Source organism: Fukomys damarensis, unplaced genomic scaffold (genome assembly GCF_012274545.1).
Source record: "Fukomys damarensis isolate Sample0158 unplaced genomic scaffold, DMR_v1.0_HiC HiC_scaffold_1, whole genome shotgun sequence".
NCBI lineage: Eukaryota > Metazoa > Chordata > Mammalia > Rodentia > Bathyergidae > Fukomys > Fukomys damarensis.
In genome coordinates, this window is record NW_022900913.1 from 24,181,933 (window position 1) to 24,196,548 (window position 14,616).

The 14,616-nt window shown below is 41.8% G+C and overlaps 1 protein-coding gene across 4 annotated transcripts in view; it reads right to left on the minus strand.

Annotated features, from left to right (window-relative positions):
• Drosha (drosha ribonuclease III) overlaps nt 1-14,513 on the minus strand; it is a 127,478-nt gene extending 112,965 nt beyond the window's left edge. For 2 of the 4 annotated variants that reach the window (XM_010605421.2, XM_010605418.3), the window contains exons 1-5: nt 14,383-14,512; nt 13,042-13,168; nt 11,823-11,888; nt 7,640-8,482; nt 2,678-2,770 (exon numbers count right to left, since the gene is read on the minus strand). In XM_010605421.2, coding sequence (XP_010603723.1) covers nt 2,678-2,770; nt 7,640-8,482; nt 11,823-11,842 — 956 coding nt within the window. In that variant the 5' untranslated portion in view covers nt 11,843-11,888; nt 13,042-13,168; nt 14,383-14,512. Of the gene's footprint in view, nt 1-2,677; nt 2,771-7,639; nt 8,483-11,822; nt 11,889-13,041; nt 13,169-14,378 lie in introns of all 4 variants that reach the window. The other 2 variants (XM_010605420.3, XM_010605419.3) reach the window with 2 other exon arrangements.
• Between the last annotated feature and the right edge of the window lie 103 nt (nt 14,514-14,616).

The window sequence follows — 14,616 nt, forward strand, 5'->3', positions numbered from 1 at the left end:
TAATTATTGTCCAATATTTGTTTCATTGATCTATTCATATCCTTATCAAATTTTTAAAAATTATTATGTAATTACTACGCATTTATTACTGTTAAAGTATTCCTCTATTATTTATTGCTTTTCTTCATTAATTCTCAACCTTCTATTCCAAAAAAAGTTAAAGAGTAATTATGAAGTTCTAAATTCAGATTTCAGCAACTGAAGTTAAACTAAAATTAGAGATGATTTTGAAGAAAACTGGTATTGTTAAGACATAGCCTTAGCTAGCTATGGAGGCACATGCCTATAAGCCAGCACTTGGGAGGGGTAAGGCAGGAGGATCACCATGAGTTTGAGGGCAGCAGTTTGGGCTTCATAGTGAGTTCAAAGCCAGCCTCAACTATAGCAAGACACTGTCTGAAAAACAACAACATCAACAAAAGAAAACAAAAACAAAAAAACAAGACATGGTCTCTCACTACAGAATTATGCTATGCCCTCGTTTATACCACCTTCTTTGTTCTCAGCTACATTTTCTAGTTTTCTACATTTTCTGAAGTTTATTAGAAGATATTTAATTTCAATTAAAGTTTGACAGTAAATTTAGTTTGTTTCCGCCTTGCATTTTCTAACTAAGTACTGTATTTTTGGTATTTATGAAGGCCATTAAAATATCAACAGCTGATGGCAATTTATTTCCTAGTGGCTTCTTTGAGGATTTTTTTGGTACTTACTGTGAGCCTGAAACTCTAAGCCATTTTATTAAATTCTCACATTTAAATATTCAATGAAACCCAGAAAACAGCTAACAACATCCCTACAAAGGAGGTAAGGGTCTTATGATATTGGGTAAGGGTCACTTACCCAATATCATAAAGCGTGGCAGTGGAAGGGAAATGATAACAGAGTTGACACAGACATTTTGCTATGTTCAAAAGAAATCTCCCCAAATATTTAACTATTACTCCTACAGGTATCAAGAAACACAGGGCAAAAGACGTCCTTACCCCATCTCCTTTACACAGGTATCCTGAATGACAGATGACCACTGGGTTGTCTGCTGTGACCATTGACTAGTACCCACTTTTTTAATACTTTGAGAAGAGCATTCCAAAATTCAGGCACTTCAATCTTCAAAATCCAAATTCTAATTGTTTCTTTTTAACAATATGCCCTATAACAAACCGATAACTTTTCCTCCTTTACAATATATACTTATCTAATTTTTATTTTCTCTTTTACTCCACTTGTTAGAACCTAGAGCATCCAAGGCTGGCCTCTGCCCAAGCTATCAGGCAATGGAGAAGAGACCACTAGACCGAGGAGATTCCCAGCACTTTTACATTAAAAATCATCAACCTCAAACATCCTCAGTGATATCCGCCAACACAATATCCTGGCTTTCCTCCTATCTCCTGTTCTCTGGGCCACTTCTCACTTCTTCTGGCCCATCTCATTTAATCTATGGCATTTAATACTTGCAGCTGAGATCTCTATTCTAAATTTTATGACTGAATATCCAATGAACTAGTGCACAATTGTTTGCTTGTCTTGCAGGTCCTCAAAATGGACATGCCCCAAGTGGAACTCTTCCTCTTACCTCTTAGTGCCCCCACCCACAATAAGGAACATCACAACTCAAGTGATCACTCAGCTTTCCTTACCCCTAACACATCTGATCAGTGACAAGAGTCCTACCCAACTGTTTCATAAATGACATCAATACCTCCATTACGGCTACTTTTCCCCACCACAACGGTCACTGGCCTGGTCCAGGCCACAATCATTTCTTATGTGGATTACTAGAGAAGACTTTAAAATGGATTTCCCAACCTACAGACCTGACCTTCTCAGAACATTCTCCACACTGCAAACTTCACACACACTCCCTGTCATCTTTCAAAGAACCAAGTCTTGCGTTTATTTACAAATACAGTTGCATTGCTATAGTTGTTTTGATTTCATTCATTTTACATTTAAATGCCTTAATCTGTTTTTCTTATATTCTACCAATTTTTAAAGATAAGTGCTCAGATAATAATTATATTTAGTTACGATTTATTTGGCTCTCACTTTAACTTGTTCTAAGTGTTTAATGTATATTATTTCAATGAGCCTTCACCACTCAATAAGGTAAATGTAACTATTCTTACTTTATAAAGACATTGAGGCTTAAAAAGGTTGGGTAACTCTGCCCAATGACAAAGTTGGGAGAGGTGGTAAATGACCTTGAATCTCTCAGACTCAGACTCCAAAATGCTGCTTTTGCCATGAACTTTAATGCTGGACAGATAATTGGTTTTAGCCTATAAGTTTTGGATTATAGCAATCTGTTGTCATTTTTCTAAAGAAAATACAACTGCAGGTTTGCTTTTTTTCCCCATAATAAATTTAAGAGCATAATTGAGTTCTCAAGTTTTTTAAAAAATACCTTGAATTATTAATGTATAGTTTTCTATCATCATTGTCAAATAAGGTGGCCTGTATAATTTCCAATTTTTGTAAATTCATCAAGCTTTTCCTTGTGCATAATCAATACATCTGAAAAGTAAACTTTTAAGCGCTGGGATATCCTGGCCATCCTGGCCAGGCTCTGAGCTGTTATCAAGATGTAGCTGACATTCTGCACAAGCATAAAACCTGAATTCAATGAGACAGATAATCCTGCAACTTCTTTCAACATCAACTCCTTGCTTACCTTCCAGATCTCTTATACTCTTTCTTGTAGGACCTTTCCAGAGATGGTGATCTTCGGTTGTCCCGGTGTCTGTGTCTCTCCCGTTCTCTCTCTCTTAAAGGAATTAATACACAGAGCTGTTTTCAGCAGAAAGGCTCCAAAACATCATCTCTTCACTGAATTTATCTCCTAAACACATAGACCATATCTAAGAATTCTTTAAGCACTATTTACTAGGGGATATGTTTTCCTTCTTAATTTTTTAAAGGATAAAAGAGCTTTTCTCCTTACAGAAGTTAACTAGCTTGGGCAGTTTTTACTGTTTTCTTTAGAGAAAGAAGTCATACCTGATACTAAACAATAAAGGGAATTCCATCACAACCTTCTCTCAAGACCTTCCAGTCAGCCAATCTTTGATTACATAACCTACAGCAAATACTTTACAGGTCTCTCCTGATTATTCATCCATCAAACAAATGCAGATTCAAGCCTTTATAGTATTAAAAAGCAGGACAAGTTTCTATAATGCAAGGGACCCTTATGAATTCCAGCCAGGGCTGCAGGACTGCAGCTGGCACCAAACTGAATGCAACCAGATTAAGTCACCTGAGCTCTCTTTTCATCTGGAAAAAAACTCTGACTGGAGATGGTAGGTTTACCCAGTGTAAAGTGGAATGAGGGAGTTTCAAAACCTTCCAATGTAAAACTGGAATATAATAATAGCTTCTGTGTTTATTTATAATATAATGAAGATCTGAAACAAAAAGGTGAACACAAGTATGTTGGAATCAGAACTACAAGTAACCAGAAGTTACTTGGGGAACTAACCAGATAATGTTAGAATTAGAGGAAATGCTATACAGGTTGAGTATCATTTATGCAAATGCTGAACCAGAGTGTTTCAAATTTCAGAGTTTTTTTGGATTTTGGAACATTTACATAAGCTTTACCTTCTGCATATCCCTGATGTGAAAATCTGAAATGTTCAAAAATCTGAAGCTATTTATGCATCATAAAGGCACTCAAAAAGTTTTAGAGAGTACCTTGGATTTGGATTTGGATTTTTCAGATTATAGATAAGCAAAAAAGACTAAAATATGCCTAAACTCAAAATTATTCCCCAACTAACCAGCCATAGTGACACACGCCTACAATCTTAGCACTCAGGAGACTGAGGCAGGAGGACTAGAAGTTCGAGGCCAGCTTGGGCTACATGAGTTCAAAACCAACCCGGGCTACATAGTAAGATCCTGTCTCAAAACAAACAAAAAAACTTATATCCAAAGAAATGTTAATGCATTGAAGTCAAAACTTACAAAACTGACAGAGATCAGTAACTGCATAGAAATTAAGACAAAAATTGTTTTTTCACTGAAATATTCCTATTCTCAAAAGGCCCCATGATGAATATAACTATTATGTACTGCAAACATCCACTAACAAAATTTTTAAAAATTAAAAAAGATTCCTTTGAAAAATAGGCGCTTGACACATAGAAAACCCTCAGATACATACCAGATGTCCAAAATAAAATAACCAGAGTATGAGATTCTGCCTTCTTCCTCTGATATATTTTTAAAATCCTAGTTTACATTTAGGTAGTAAATCTCAACAATTAAAGTTAGTGGTGCCACATGTCAATGATTCAATGAGATTATAATGACATGGCTGCTAAAAAAAGGATAACTACCTATATTTCCAAATACAAACTCTAATTAGAGGATATTCCTGAAATTTCATTTGTTGTTCATACCTAGCAAGTAGAATTTTGCATTTAAGAACAAAATTTCTAGCAGACATGGTGCTGCAGGCCTGGAAGTCCAGCCACTGGAGAGGCTAAAGCAGAAGTCTCACAAGTTTAAGGCCAGCCTGGGCAACTTAGTGAGTCCCTATCTCAGAATAAGTTTTTTTTTGTTTTGTTTTGTTTTTAAAGGCTGGGAAGATAGCTCAGTGGTAAAGCACATGCTTAACTACAAAGAGCCTGCAGTCACCAAAATAATAACACTTACAACCAAAATTGCTACCTAAAAGTGGGCAGGAATGGAAAAGACTAATTTGGGTGTAAATCACGACTAACACTAGGAATCCAATTTAAAGGCAGAAAAACGATCTTGTTATTTTCCTCAGGTTTCTTCCTTCTTTGCAAACATTAAGATAGTCCTAATAGGAAGAAAAGGGCTAAAGGTGGAGGGGAAGTGGGAAAGGTAGGGGAAAGGAAATAAGGGAAAAGAAAAAATATGAGAAAATGAAGAAATGGAAATAAAGGTTTTTGTAAATAGGGAAGGGAGGAGGGGGTGAAGGGAGGGCAGGGGTAAGGGGAAAAATGAGAACCAAGACCTGTCATGTAAAGGTACAAGATCCCAGTGATGAATGTAACTGTACTGTATACCTAAAGAGTACCAATAAACTCAATGAGGAAAACAAAAAAAAGATAGTTCTTAGGTTCATTATGCTAGCTCTTCAATGGCCACACAGTGACCATCACCAGGACAGCCACGGAAAACACCATGTGACAGCATCCCTCAGTGGGGCAAAGCCCACACACACCTCACTAAGCTGCAGAACAGGGTGCTCAGCGGGCAGCACCTGCTGCCCTGGGTCTTTCATGGTAGCAAATACAGATATTCACCTCTTCACAAGCCTTTTCCAGAAAGTTTCCCTAACACAACATTTGGAAGAGGAGAAAAAGAAAGAAGATGGAATTTGTGAAAACACAGATTTGCTTGCACCAAGGAGAGTAAAGGACAGAATATAGAATTTGCATAAGCTTAACACAATCTAATGGACAAACCTATGAAATTATGGTTTTTCCTAATACACTTTCAGAAGTCACACTGGGACTTCACATGCCCGTGTTTACTTCACAGAAACACTCCATGACAGAGGACTAACTGCCCACCTCATACCCCAAATGGAGCCAATTATAATACAGCTGGGTCACCAAAGCAGCTCCAGGGTAGATGTCCTAAGCATATTTATTACAAAACAACTCCAATACAATGAAATGCCATTGGAGGAAAAAAAAAATCCTTCACAGTATAGAGTGTGGATCAGAATAAGACTGTAGCACTTGATCACACTTACTGTAAATCCTCAGCTTACAAGCACATCTAAGTTTCTTCAAACAAACACAGAACTCAAAGTTTAAGCATGACTGGAAGAATTACATTTACAAGAGAGCCCTGACAATGCTTCTGACTGCAGTACCTCAAAATGGAGAGAACACACCATCTATCTAGAATGTCTATAGCAAAATGTTTTTCCAGAGACATGAATTAACAATTACTTTAATGCCTAAAGAAAACTATTTACAAACACTTTCAAGTTTAGATTTTCATCATAATGCTGTAAAATAAACTATCATGGGCCTCTGCCAACTAATTCATCACAGAATACTAAGAACAAAAGTGACCAGAAACAACAGTTCATGCAGAAAGATTTTTAAGTCTACTAATTCTCACTCAGCCGTGGCCCATCAGAAATGAGTCATCTCACACACACACACACACACACTCACACAAAAACAGGTTCCCTCTCCCTTCTACCAGGCAAAGGTGTTTCCCTTCCAAACCTTCAGAGGACCAGTCGCTCTCCTCAGGGCAGAGAATGAGCACTACTATTTACTGTATTGGCAAAAACTCCTGTCAGAAGTAAATCAACAGAGCCTGGTGTAAGTGTGAAAACCAAGATGTGAAAGGATGCCCATAATCAGCTGCAGATCCAGCACAGGAACGGAGACCACCTCCCTGCCATCCACCAAAGGCAGTGCCTGGTCTGGGGAGCACAAGTACATTTAGCACAATCTCCCTAAACATGGCGAAGGTCGACATGCCTCAGACACAAGAAGTGCTGCTACTCGTTTGGTAATTGGGGGCCTCAAATCTTCAGGGACATAAAAGTCACTAGCAGCATAAATAAGTTACAATGATAATGCATCTTTTTTTTTCCAAATAAGCCAAAGGTTTTTAGCTTCAGAAAGTCTCAAACTCATACCCATCTCTTTGAAAACCTGTCATAAGCTTCTCATAGACGCACAAGTTTCTCATAGAAACTGTAAAACTTTGAGTGACTTCAGAGTATTTCTAGAAGCCTACCTAGAGTCTCAGTCTTAAGAATGCCCACTCAAAATTTTCTCTTATAAGCCAGGCGTGGTGGTGCACTCCTGTAATCCCAGCACTCAGAAGGCTGAGGCGGGAGTATCGCTGAGAGTTCGAGACCAGCCTGGGCTACATAGTGAGTTCCAGGGCAGTCTCAACTACATAGTGAGACCCTGTCTCAAAAAAACAAAAACAAAACAAAACAAAAAAATTTTTTCTCTTATATTTACAGAAATTTGGTTTTTGAAAAAACAACAAATGGAATGGAACTGAATTTTTCCAATACAACTTCCTCACTATGAATACATTTCAATGCAACAAAATCAGACTAAAAGCTATTTTGAAAACTGTAATTTTGATAACATGTAACTAACCATAACTTCCTTTTATAAGGAAACTAAGCAAAAAGGCAACAATGTACAAGAAACTTCCACTTCCCCTAAAAGTCAGAAAGCAAGCTGTGCTTGTGAACTACTAGTTTGATTCTTGACTGACAACATATGCATGTCACCCATTCCAAAATCACTCAAATGCTGCACCCGGATATGACCACTGCGCTGAACCTGTTGAAATCTCTGATGACACAAAACAATGTAAAACCTTTCACGTCATGGGATCATCATCATCATCATCAGGTCAATCACATTATGAAGAGAAAAAGGTTTTTTACATAACTGAAAATACATGGGTAATTTTGAAAAGCTTCTCCAAAGTGTTTTTTCCTGATATCAACTTATTTACACGTCACTTGTGCCTTTCTCCTGAAAACTGGAACCAAACTGTATTTATCTCCTTCCTTTCACAAAGAGAAATACAGAAACCTTTTCATGTGGCGTGCAGAGTGGAAATGAATGGTGTCGGGCCTCTGCCCTGCGTGTGGCTTTACCTGCTGCGCTCGTAGCTGCGGTGGCGGGATGGTGTCCTCCCTCTGTCATAATCCGACCGGTAGCGGCTGTCTGGTCTCCTCCTGTCGGGACTGCGGCCTCGCTCTCGCCGATCCAAGGACCGATGCCTCTCACCTCGCCCGTGACTATGATCTCTATGATCTCGGTGCCTGTGATCATCATAGTGCTTGAGCCTTTCTGGGGACCTCCGCTCACTGGGAGCCTTTGGCAGTGGGTATGGAGGGAGATGCCTAAAATGAGGGCTACTGCTGTTATTAGCACTGGGAGGGAAAGAACTGGGATTGTTCTGGAAACTATTGAAATTGGGAGGTGGGAAATTGTGGTGTGAGTACCCCGGCGGATACTGATAATTAACCTGCTGCGGTATGACTGGAGGGGGTGGCGGATGTGGCATGGAAGGAGGGGGCATCATGAAGGGGAAAGTGCCCTGTCCGGGAGGTGCCCCGGGGACCGGAGGGTTATTAGGACAAGGTATCGGAGGGGGCATGGGTGGGAAGCAGGGAGGCATGGGGAAGGGGTGTCTCATCTGGTGGTTGGGGAAAGGGGGCCTGATTGGGCAGGGGGGCAGGGGGCCTTGTGCTGATGGAGGCATGGGTGGAGGGAAGGGTACAAAGTCTGGTCTCGGAGGCAGAAAGTTGGGTGCTGGAGAGTTTGAGAAGGTGGCGGCAGGAGCACTTGGAGGTTCATATTGATACTGCACAGGAGGCTGCTGAGGGTGAAGCAGTCGCAGGTTCTGGGGTCTGAAGGCTGTTGCTGAGGGTCTGGCTCCAGGTCCTCCTCGCCCTCGGGGACACCCTCGTCCTGGGTGGAAGGACATTCTGTGACTTTGCCAGAGGAAAGAAAAAGGGGAAAGTTTAAAGCAATAAAACAAAACAAACCTCACCATGTAACAGGGTTTTCTAAATGCCTGCCCACCTAACAGACCCCTTCAGCCACTGGAACGTTCCACCCATCTAACACTTCTCTAACACTTTATGATCAATAAAGGCCTCTTCCCCTGTCTTGCCCAACCTCCTGCCATGGTCAATCCCAGGACCTCATTGGCTATTAGGTCCCTCCCTGTTCAGATTCCTCTCGGATCATCACCTTCCTGAACTGCCCCACCCACATACGTTTTCTTCATCTGCACCAGCATCTTCCAGTCTCCACCTGCCTCCCCACTCAGCAGACTCCATGGCCCAGCACCTCAGTGACTCGCTTTTTCAGAATCGTACACTGCTCTGCCCCACTCTGCCTCAGTAACAAAAACCTGGCGCTGCCCAGCCTTAGAATGAACCAACAATTTGTCTCCTCTGACCAATCAGAAAATGTATACTACCAAAAAATACCCAACCGGACAGACTGGCGCCCACATGAATTCAGTCACAGGTTCTGCCACAAGAGCCCAGCATACTTCAGCAGCCAGTTTACGTCACTGCCACAACCCCTTAAGGGCACCTTTCCTGACTTCGCAAACCCTCTTCAGTCAACAATGACCTTGTTTCCTACCAAGAGGGAACACTCAAACATCCGAAGGGAATTAACTCAACTTGTTTCACCAAATCTGACAGACCTATCTGCACCCACTCTGTCTTCTCCCCTGTCTTTCTCTCAGCAAAGGCTACCTTCCCACATGCTCTCTGGATCCCTTCCTCAAACATCTCGGGATTACCTCTCTCTTCCACCTCCTCACACCACTAGACTCTTCAGATACGCCTTTCAAAATGCTCAGGTCTAGTCCAACATAAAACACTTCACTTGGCCTCTGGCTCTTCCTCCACTTTACATTTTCTTTCTCCTCTTCATGGCCCAACAACCTGAAACATTTGCTATTGACTAAATGTTGTATCCCTCCAAAATCCATATGCTGAAGCCCAGTGTGATGCTATATAGAGCTGGGGCCTCTGGGAAGCAATGAGGGTGACATAAGTCATAAGGCGTTCTCAGGACGGGAACAGCGCCCTTCTGAAAAGAGAAAGTGATGGGAGAGCTCTTTGCCAGGTGAGGATATAGGAAGAAGGCCACCACCTCTGAGCCAAGAAGGCCCATGGAAAGAACCCAACCATGCTGGTGCCCTGATCTCAAACTTCAGGCCCCCAAGAACTGTGAGAAACAAAATGTTAGCTGTTTATGCCACTCAATCTATGACCCTGTGTGATGGCAGCCCAAGCTCAGACACAAGTGCACAGTTACTCCTCAGTGCCCACGAGGGAATGGCGCCGGGACCCTCATCCCCAGAGATACCAAAAGTCCAGGATCATCAATATAAAGGCATATAAAATGGCATAGTATTTGCAGAAAATCTATGTCCATCTTCCAGTATACCTTAAATCATGGGCTGAGGAAATATCTTAGTGGCACAGTATGTGCTAAGTTTGTATAAGGTCCTGGGATTGAATTCTCAGCACCAAAGAAAGGAAAAAAAAAAAGAAGAAAAGAAAAAAAAAAAAAAAAAAAAAAAAAAAAAAAAAAAAACCTTTAGATGACTTATAATACCTAAAAAGAATGTAAATGCAATAGAAGTAGCTGTTGTACTATACTGAAAGGGAATAACAACAAGGAAAAAAACAGTACATGTTTCATACCACCACAACACAACCATCACAGGCGTACCTACACAATGTACAAACAGGACACAGTGGTCACACACATACTGTGCTGGGCGCAGTAGTAAGGATCTGCTAAGTACAGTACTACCCTGCACGTATGCGACACGTCGGTTCATTCACATGGATTCACCACAAGGCTCCGTGTACGTAAAATTCCAAGTTTTACATTTAGGTACTTTCTGGCATTTTTTTTCTTCCCAAATATTCTCAGTCTGCAGTTGGCTGAGCTGTAGATGCAGACTACTCAGATATGGAGGGCTGACCACATACACTTCCAGGAAACTCTAATTTGTCTTCAGCTTCTGCCACAGCGTCAGTGAGTGAAATCCCTCGCACCTGCCTTACCTTGAAAACCAATGGTCATTTTCAATCACCCTATTTGATTCTTGTGCTGTATTCAGTCCAGCTGTCCCTATCCTCATGGTTATTTTCCTTGGCTTTCTGACACAACGCCCCTGCCATGTGCTCCCTAATTTCTGGCTTCTCCTCCTGGCAGCTCCTGTGCCAGCCTCTCCTCTGTGTGGAATGCCAACCATTCAGCGTCCTTCACAGGTTGCTCTGCTCACTCTCCAAGGTGACCCCACCCACCTGCATTGCTTCAGGCACCCCTCATCTCTGGGAATCTACACCTTTCAAAGTTACCTGCTTATCCACCAACTTCTAGGTCTAAACCTACCTCACCAGCTATCCACGTGACCTCTCTCCGTCAACATCTCATGGACTCTGCCAGTTTCAACTAAACATGTTAGTGATCCTCTCCTCCAAGACCACTAACTACCCTCGCCTCTTTCTCAGCATTTATTATTCTTTAAGACATATACCAGAGAATCATATGATCACTTTTCCTCCCTAGCCCCATTTAGCAAAAAAAAATTATTTTATAATTCTTATCATTAATAGAACTAGATAACTATATAAAAGTATCTTCAAAAATATAATTCTTTATATTTTTGTTTCTAAATCCTTCAAATTCATCCACTTCTCCTCATGTTTTTGTTTGTTTTCCAGTAATGGGGATAGAACTCGGGACTTTGCGCTTGCAAGGCAGGCAGTGGCACCACTGAGCTTCGGCAGGGATTTATCCCAGTACCAAAAAAATAAATAAATAATAAAATAAATAAATAAATAAATCCCTGGCCCTTCTCCCCATGTCTTGCCTGGCTACTAAAATAATGTCCCCACTGGCCTTCTGACAGCCCCCTGCATTGCCTCAGGCCGTCATTCCCTTCTCTCACAACACTCTGTTGTGATCTTATAACACAGCAATATGTATTTCTCTGGCAGATCCTACAATAATGACAATCCACCAAGTAACTTTACAATTCCAACTTCAATGCCTCCCTGCACATCAGAGCTACAAGCTTCATCCAGGGAGGTATCGGGCAATGTTCTATTCACTGCTGTGGTCCAGGGTTCCAGCCCTGGACATGAACCTTCATTTTGTCGTGCCCACTGTTGGAAGAATGAACATTAATTCCCTCTTCACATGCAACTAAATCCCTCCCACCTTCTACATCCCAGCACAAACCTTGCTTCCTCTCTGTTCTCCCAAATCACTGCCATTCCTTTCACTCACCATGTATTGCCTTGCATCATGATGTACTGTCTGGGTATGTCACATCTTCCACAGAGAATACATATTCTAAGGATGGAAAGAATAAAATAGACATGAAAAAGTTTCCAGCCTGCCAGTGCTATTATATACTTCTGTAATTATCTTAACACTGATTTTTGCATCCTTAGCCTACTAACAAAATTAACAGCATATTTTTATTGTATGTCTCTGCAGTCAGTACCTAAAAAGACTACAAACATTGACATAAGCTATCTCTAATATGCTACAAGCCTGGGGAAGAAATCACTGCATCTCTACTACACATGTAAGTTTCCCATCTTTGCACAATAAGGCAGGCATGGATCAAACACAAACACTACAGTGAGACCGGCATTCAAATTTAAATATAACTATAATCTTGGTAACGCAACACTTACGATTCTTCATTTTCACTTTTAGTTTTTCCCACAGAACATATGAATATAAATGATTTTCTAGACAGGTGTGGTGGCACATGTCTGCAATCCCAGCACAGGCTGAGGCAGGAGGATCAATGAAAGTTGGAGACCAACCTGGGCTATATAGCGAATTCAAATCCAGCCTGAACTACACAAAATGAACTATGTATTTTGAGACCCTGACTCAAAAAACAAAAATAAATAAATAACATTCTAAATACTTGAATTTCTCCAAAATACTTTAAAAAAAAAAATTAAGCCCAAAAAATCTAATTCAGAAATGCCTTTCTGAAGCCTAACTAAAAGTTTATCAATAGGCTTAAAATAGACTGTCAAGTGGCTCACAAAAATTATCACAGATTACTGAGCTGTATCAATCATTGTGCTTAATATATGATGATTACAAATAATTTGATTAATAGTCATTTGTTCCCATGCCCTCAGGATAAATCAGGGGTGCACACAGCTAATTCTACCATCATAGGCTACTCACCACCGACAGAATCAAGTTCACGCTCTGTGTCTGACACTGAAGACGCCCGCCGCAGATTGTAAACCCAAAGTCTCCCTCCAGGATTACCCTCCATTTCCCTCCCCACAGAGCCTTTGCTACTTGCTCTTTACTCCCAGTTTCTCCAATCTCCTACCCTATAAATTTATCCAGTGAATTTCTATCCACCCACCGCCTCTGAGAAGCCTTGCCTGGCTCCCTGTGGAAACTGACCCCATGCCCTCCAACCTCCGTCGCTCTTAGTCCATACTTTTTCTCCTACAGCACCTACCGGAGACTGCCTCACACTGCCGTCACGTGTTCACGTTGGCCTCCTCCTCCTCCTCCTCAATCAGCTCCTTAATGGCACAGGTTGATTCAGTTGTTTCTATTTCCTTCACAGCCCCTGCCAGAGCTTCCTGTACACAGTAGGTAGTCAATAAATTGTACTGTCTCACCAATGGTACATGTTATTGTATTACAAGTGTACGTTTCCCTTTCACATATATCAAGAGATTTGTATTATCAAAACCATGGGGAGAGGGGACAACCCTGCAAAACAGACCTTTTCATTGATTCATCAACATTCAATGAGCCTATACATCTGAGGCACTGTCCCAGGCCCTGTGGACTCAAAGATGAGTAAGACTCACAGCCTTCAGGACTCAAGGAACTCAGAATCCAAATTCAAGTGTTTTTTAAAAGTAAAATACATCATCCAGTTATGGCGATGCATGCCTGTAATCTCTGAACTCTGGGAGGCTGAGGGAGGAAGATGAGAAGTTTGAGTCCAACCTGGGCAACTTAGTCAGATCCTGTCTCAAAACAGAAAATAAATTTTAAAACCTAGGATGCAAATCAGTGTGAAGGCCCTGAGTTCAACCTCCAGAAAAACGGGGTGGGGGGGCATGGTACAGGATCTAGAGGATCACAAGGGTACATGATGAAGTTAGAAATGGACAACCTTCAGAATCATTATCACTCCTATGCAGGACTGAACACTTACTATCAGGGAGCCTCCTGGATGTTTCTACAGTCAGAACACCTATCAGTGTACAAAAGACACAGGCAAGCTGTAACGTGAATGCAAATTTTAATTCAAAACTCAAGGTTCGCTGCAACTATAAAATTGTTTTTGCGTCTGCTTGTTGCAGGCTAGCTATTCGGATGCAGGTACAGTGAGGGAGCTGTAACAGCTAACGTCTCCGGGAACGTGTGTCGATACAGAGGAGTTGCAAAGTGTGACTACAGTTTTACTGAAAACCCCCTTTCCCCGGGAGAATCTGCAGCCCAGTTCAGGTCAAAAGGCCGATTCGCGATTGTTTCCCGGTTCGCATCTCCCGCCAGACCGAGAGCCCCACGAGGCAAGTGCTGGGCTCTGGGTCTCGCTTCAGTCAGGGGACTCCAGTGCGTGCGCTCCACAAACAAATGAAAGGCATCCTTTCTCACTTCTGTTTACCTGCGGGATCTGGGCCTACGGTAGCTCTTTCGCCTCCAGCCGCAGATCAGAGAGGGGCTGTAGGACCCCAACCCTCAAGTGCCCTCCGCCCAGCAGCTGACTCCACCCCCTTAAATCCAGACCCTTGGAAACACTCCTCCTGCCAAGACCCACTTAGGTACCCAGTTTACCTACAAAGTGCCTCCAGATAGCCGTCAAAGCAAAACCAGGATAACACTGCAGCCGCTAAGACGGTAGCCCTGCCAGCGCCTCCGGAACAGGAAACCCAAGGAATTAAAAACCCGACGGTAGAAAGCCGTGGCCCAGGGAGGGAAAAACCTCCCAGCTCGCCGCAGCGCCTCGTACACAGTGATTGGTGCATCAGAAAGAGCGATGGTCATCTGGACCAATCGTCCACTTCAGACGCTA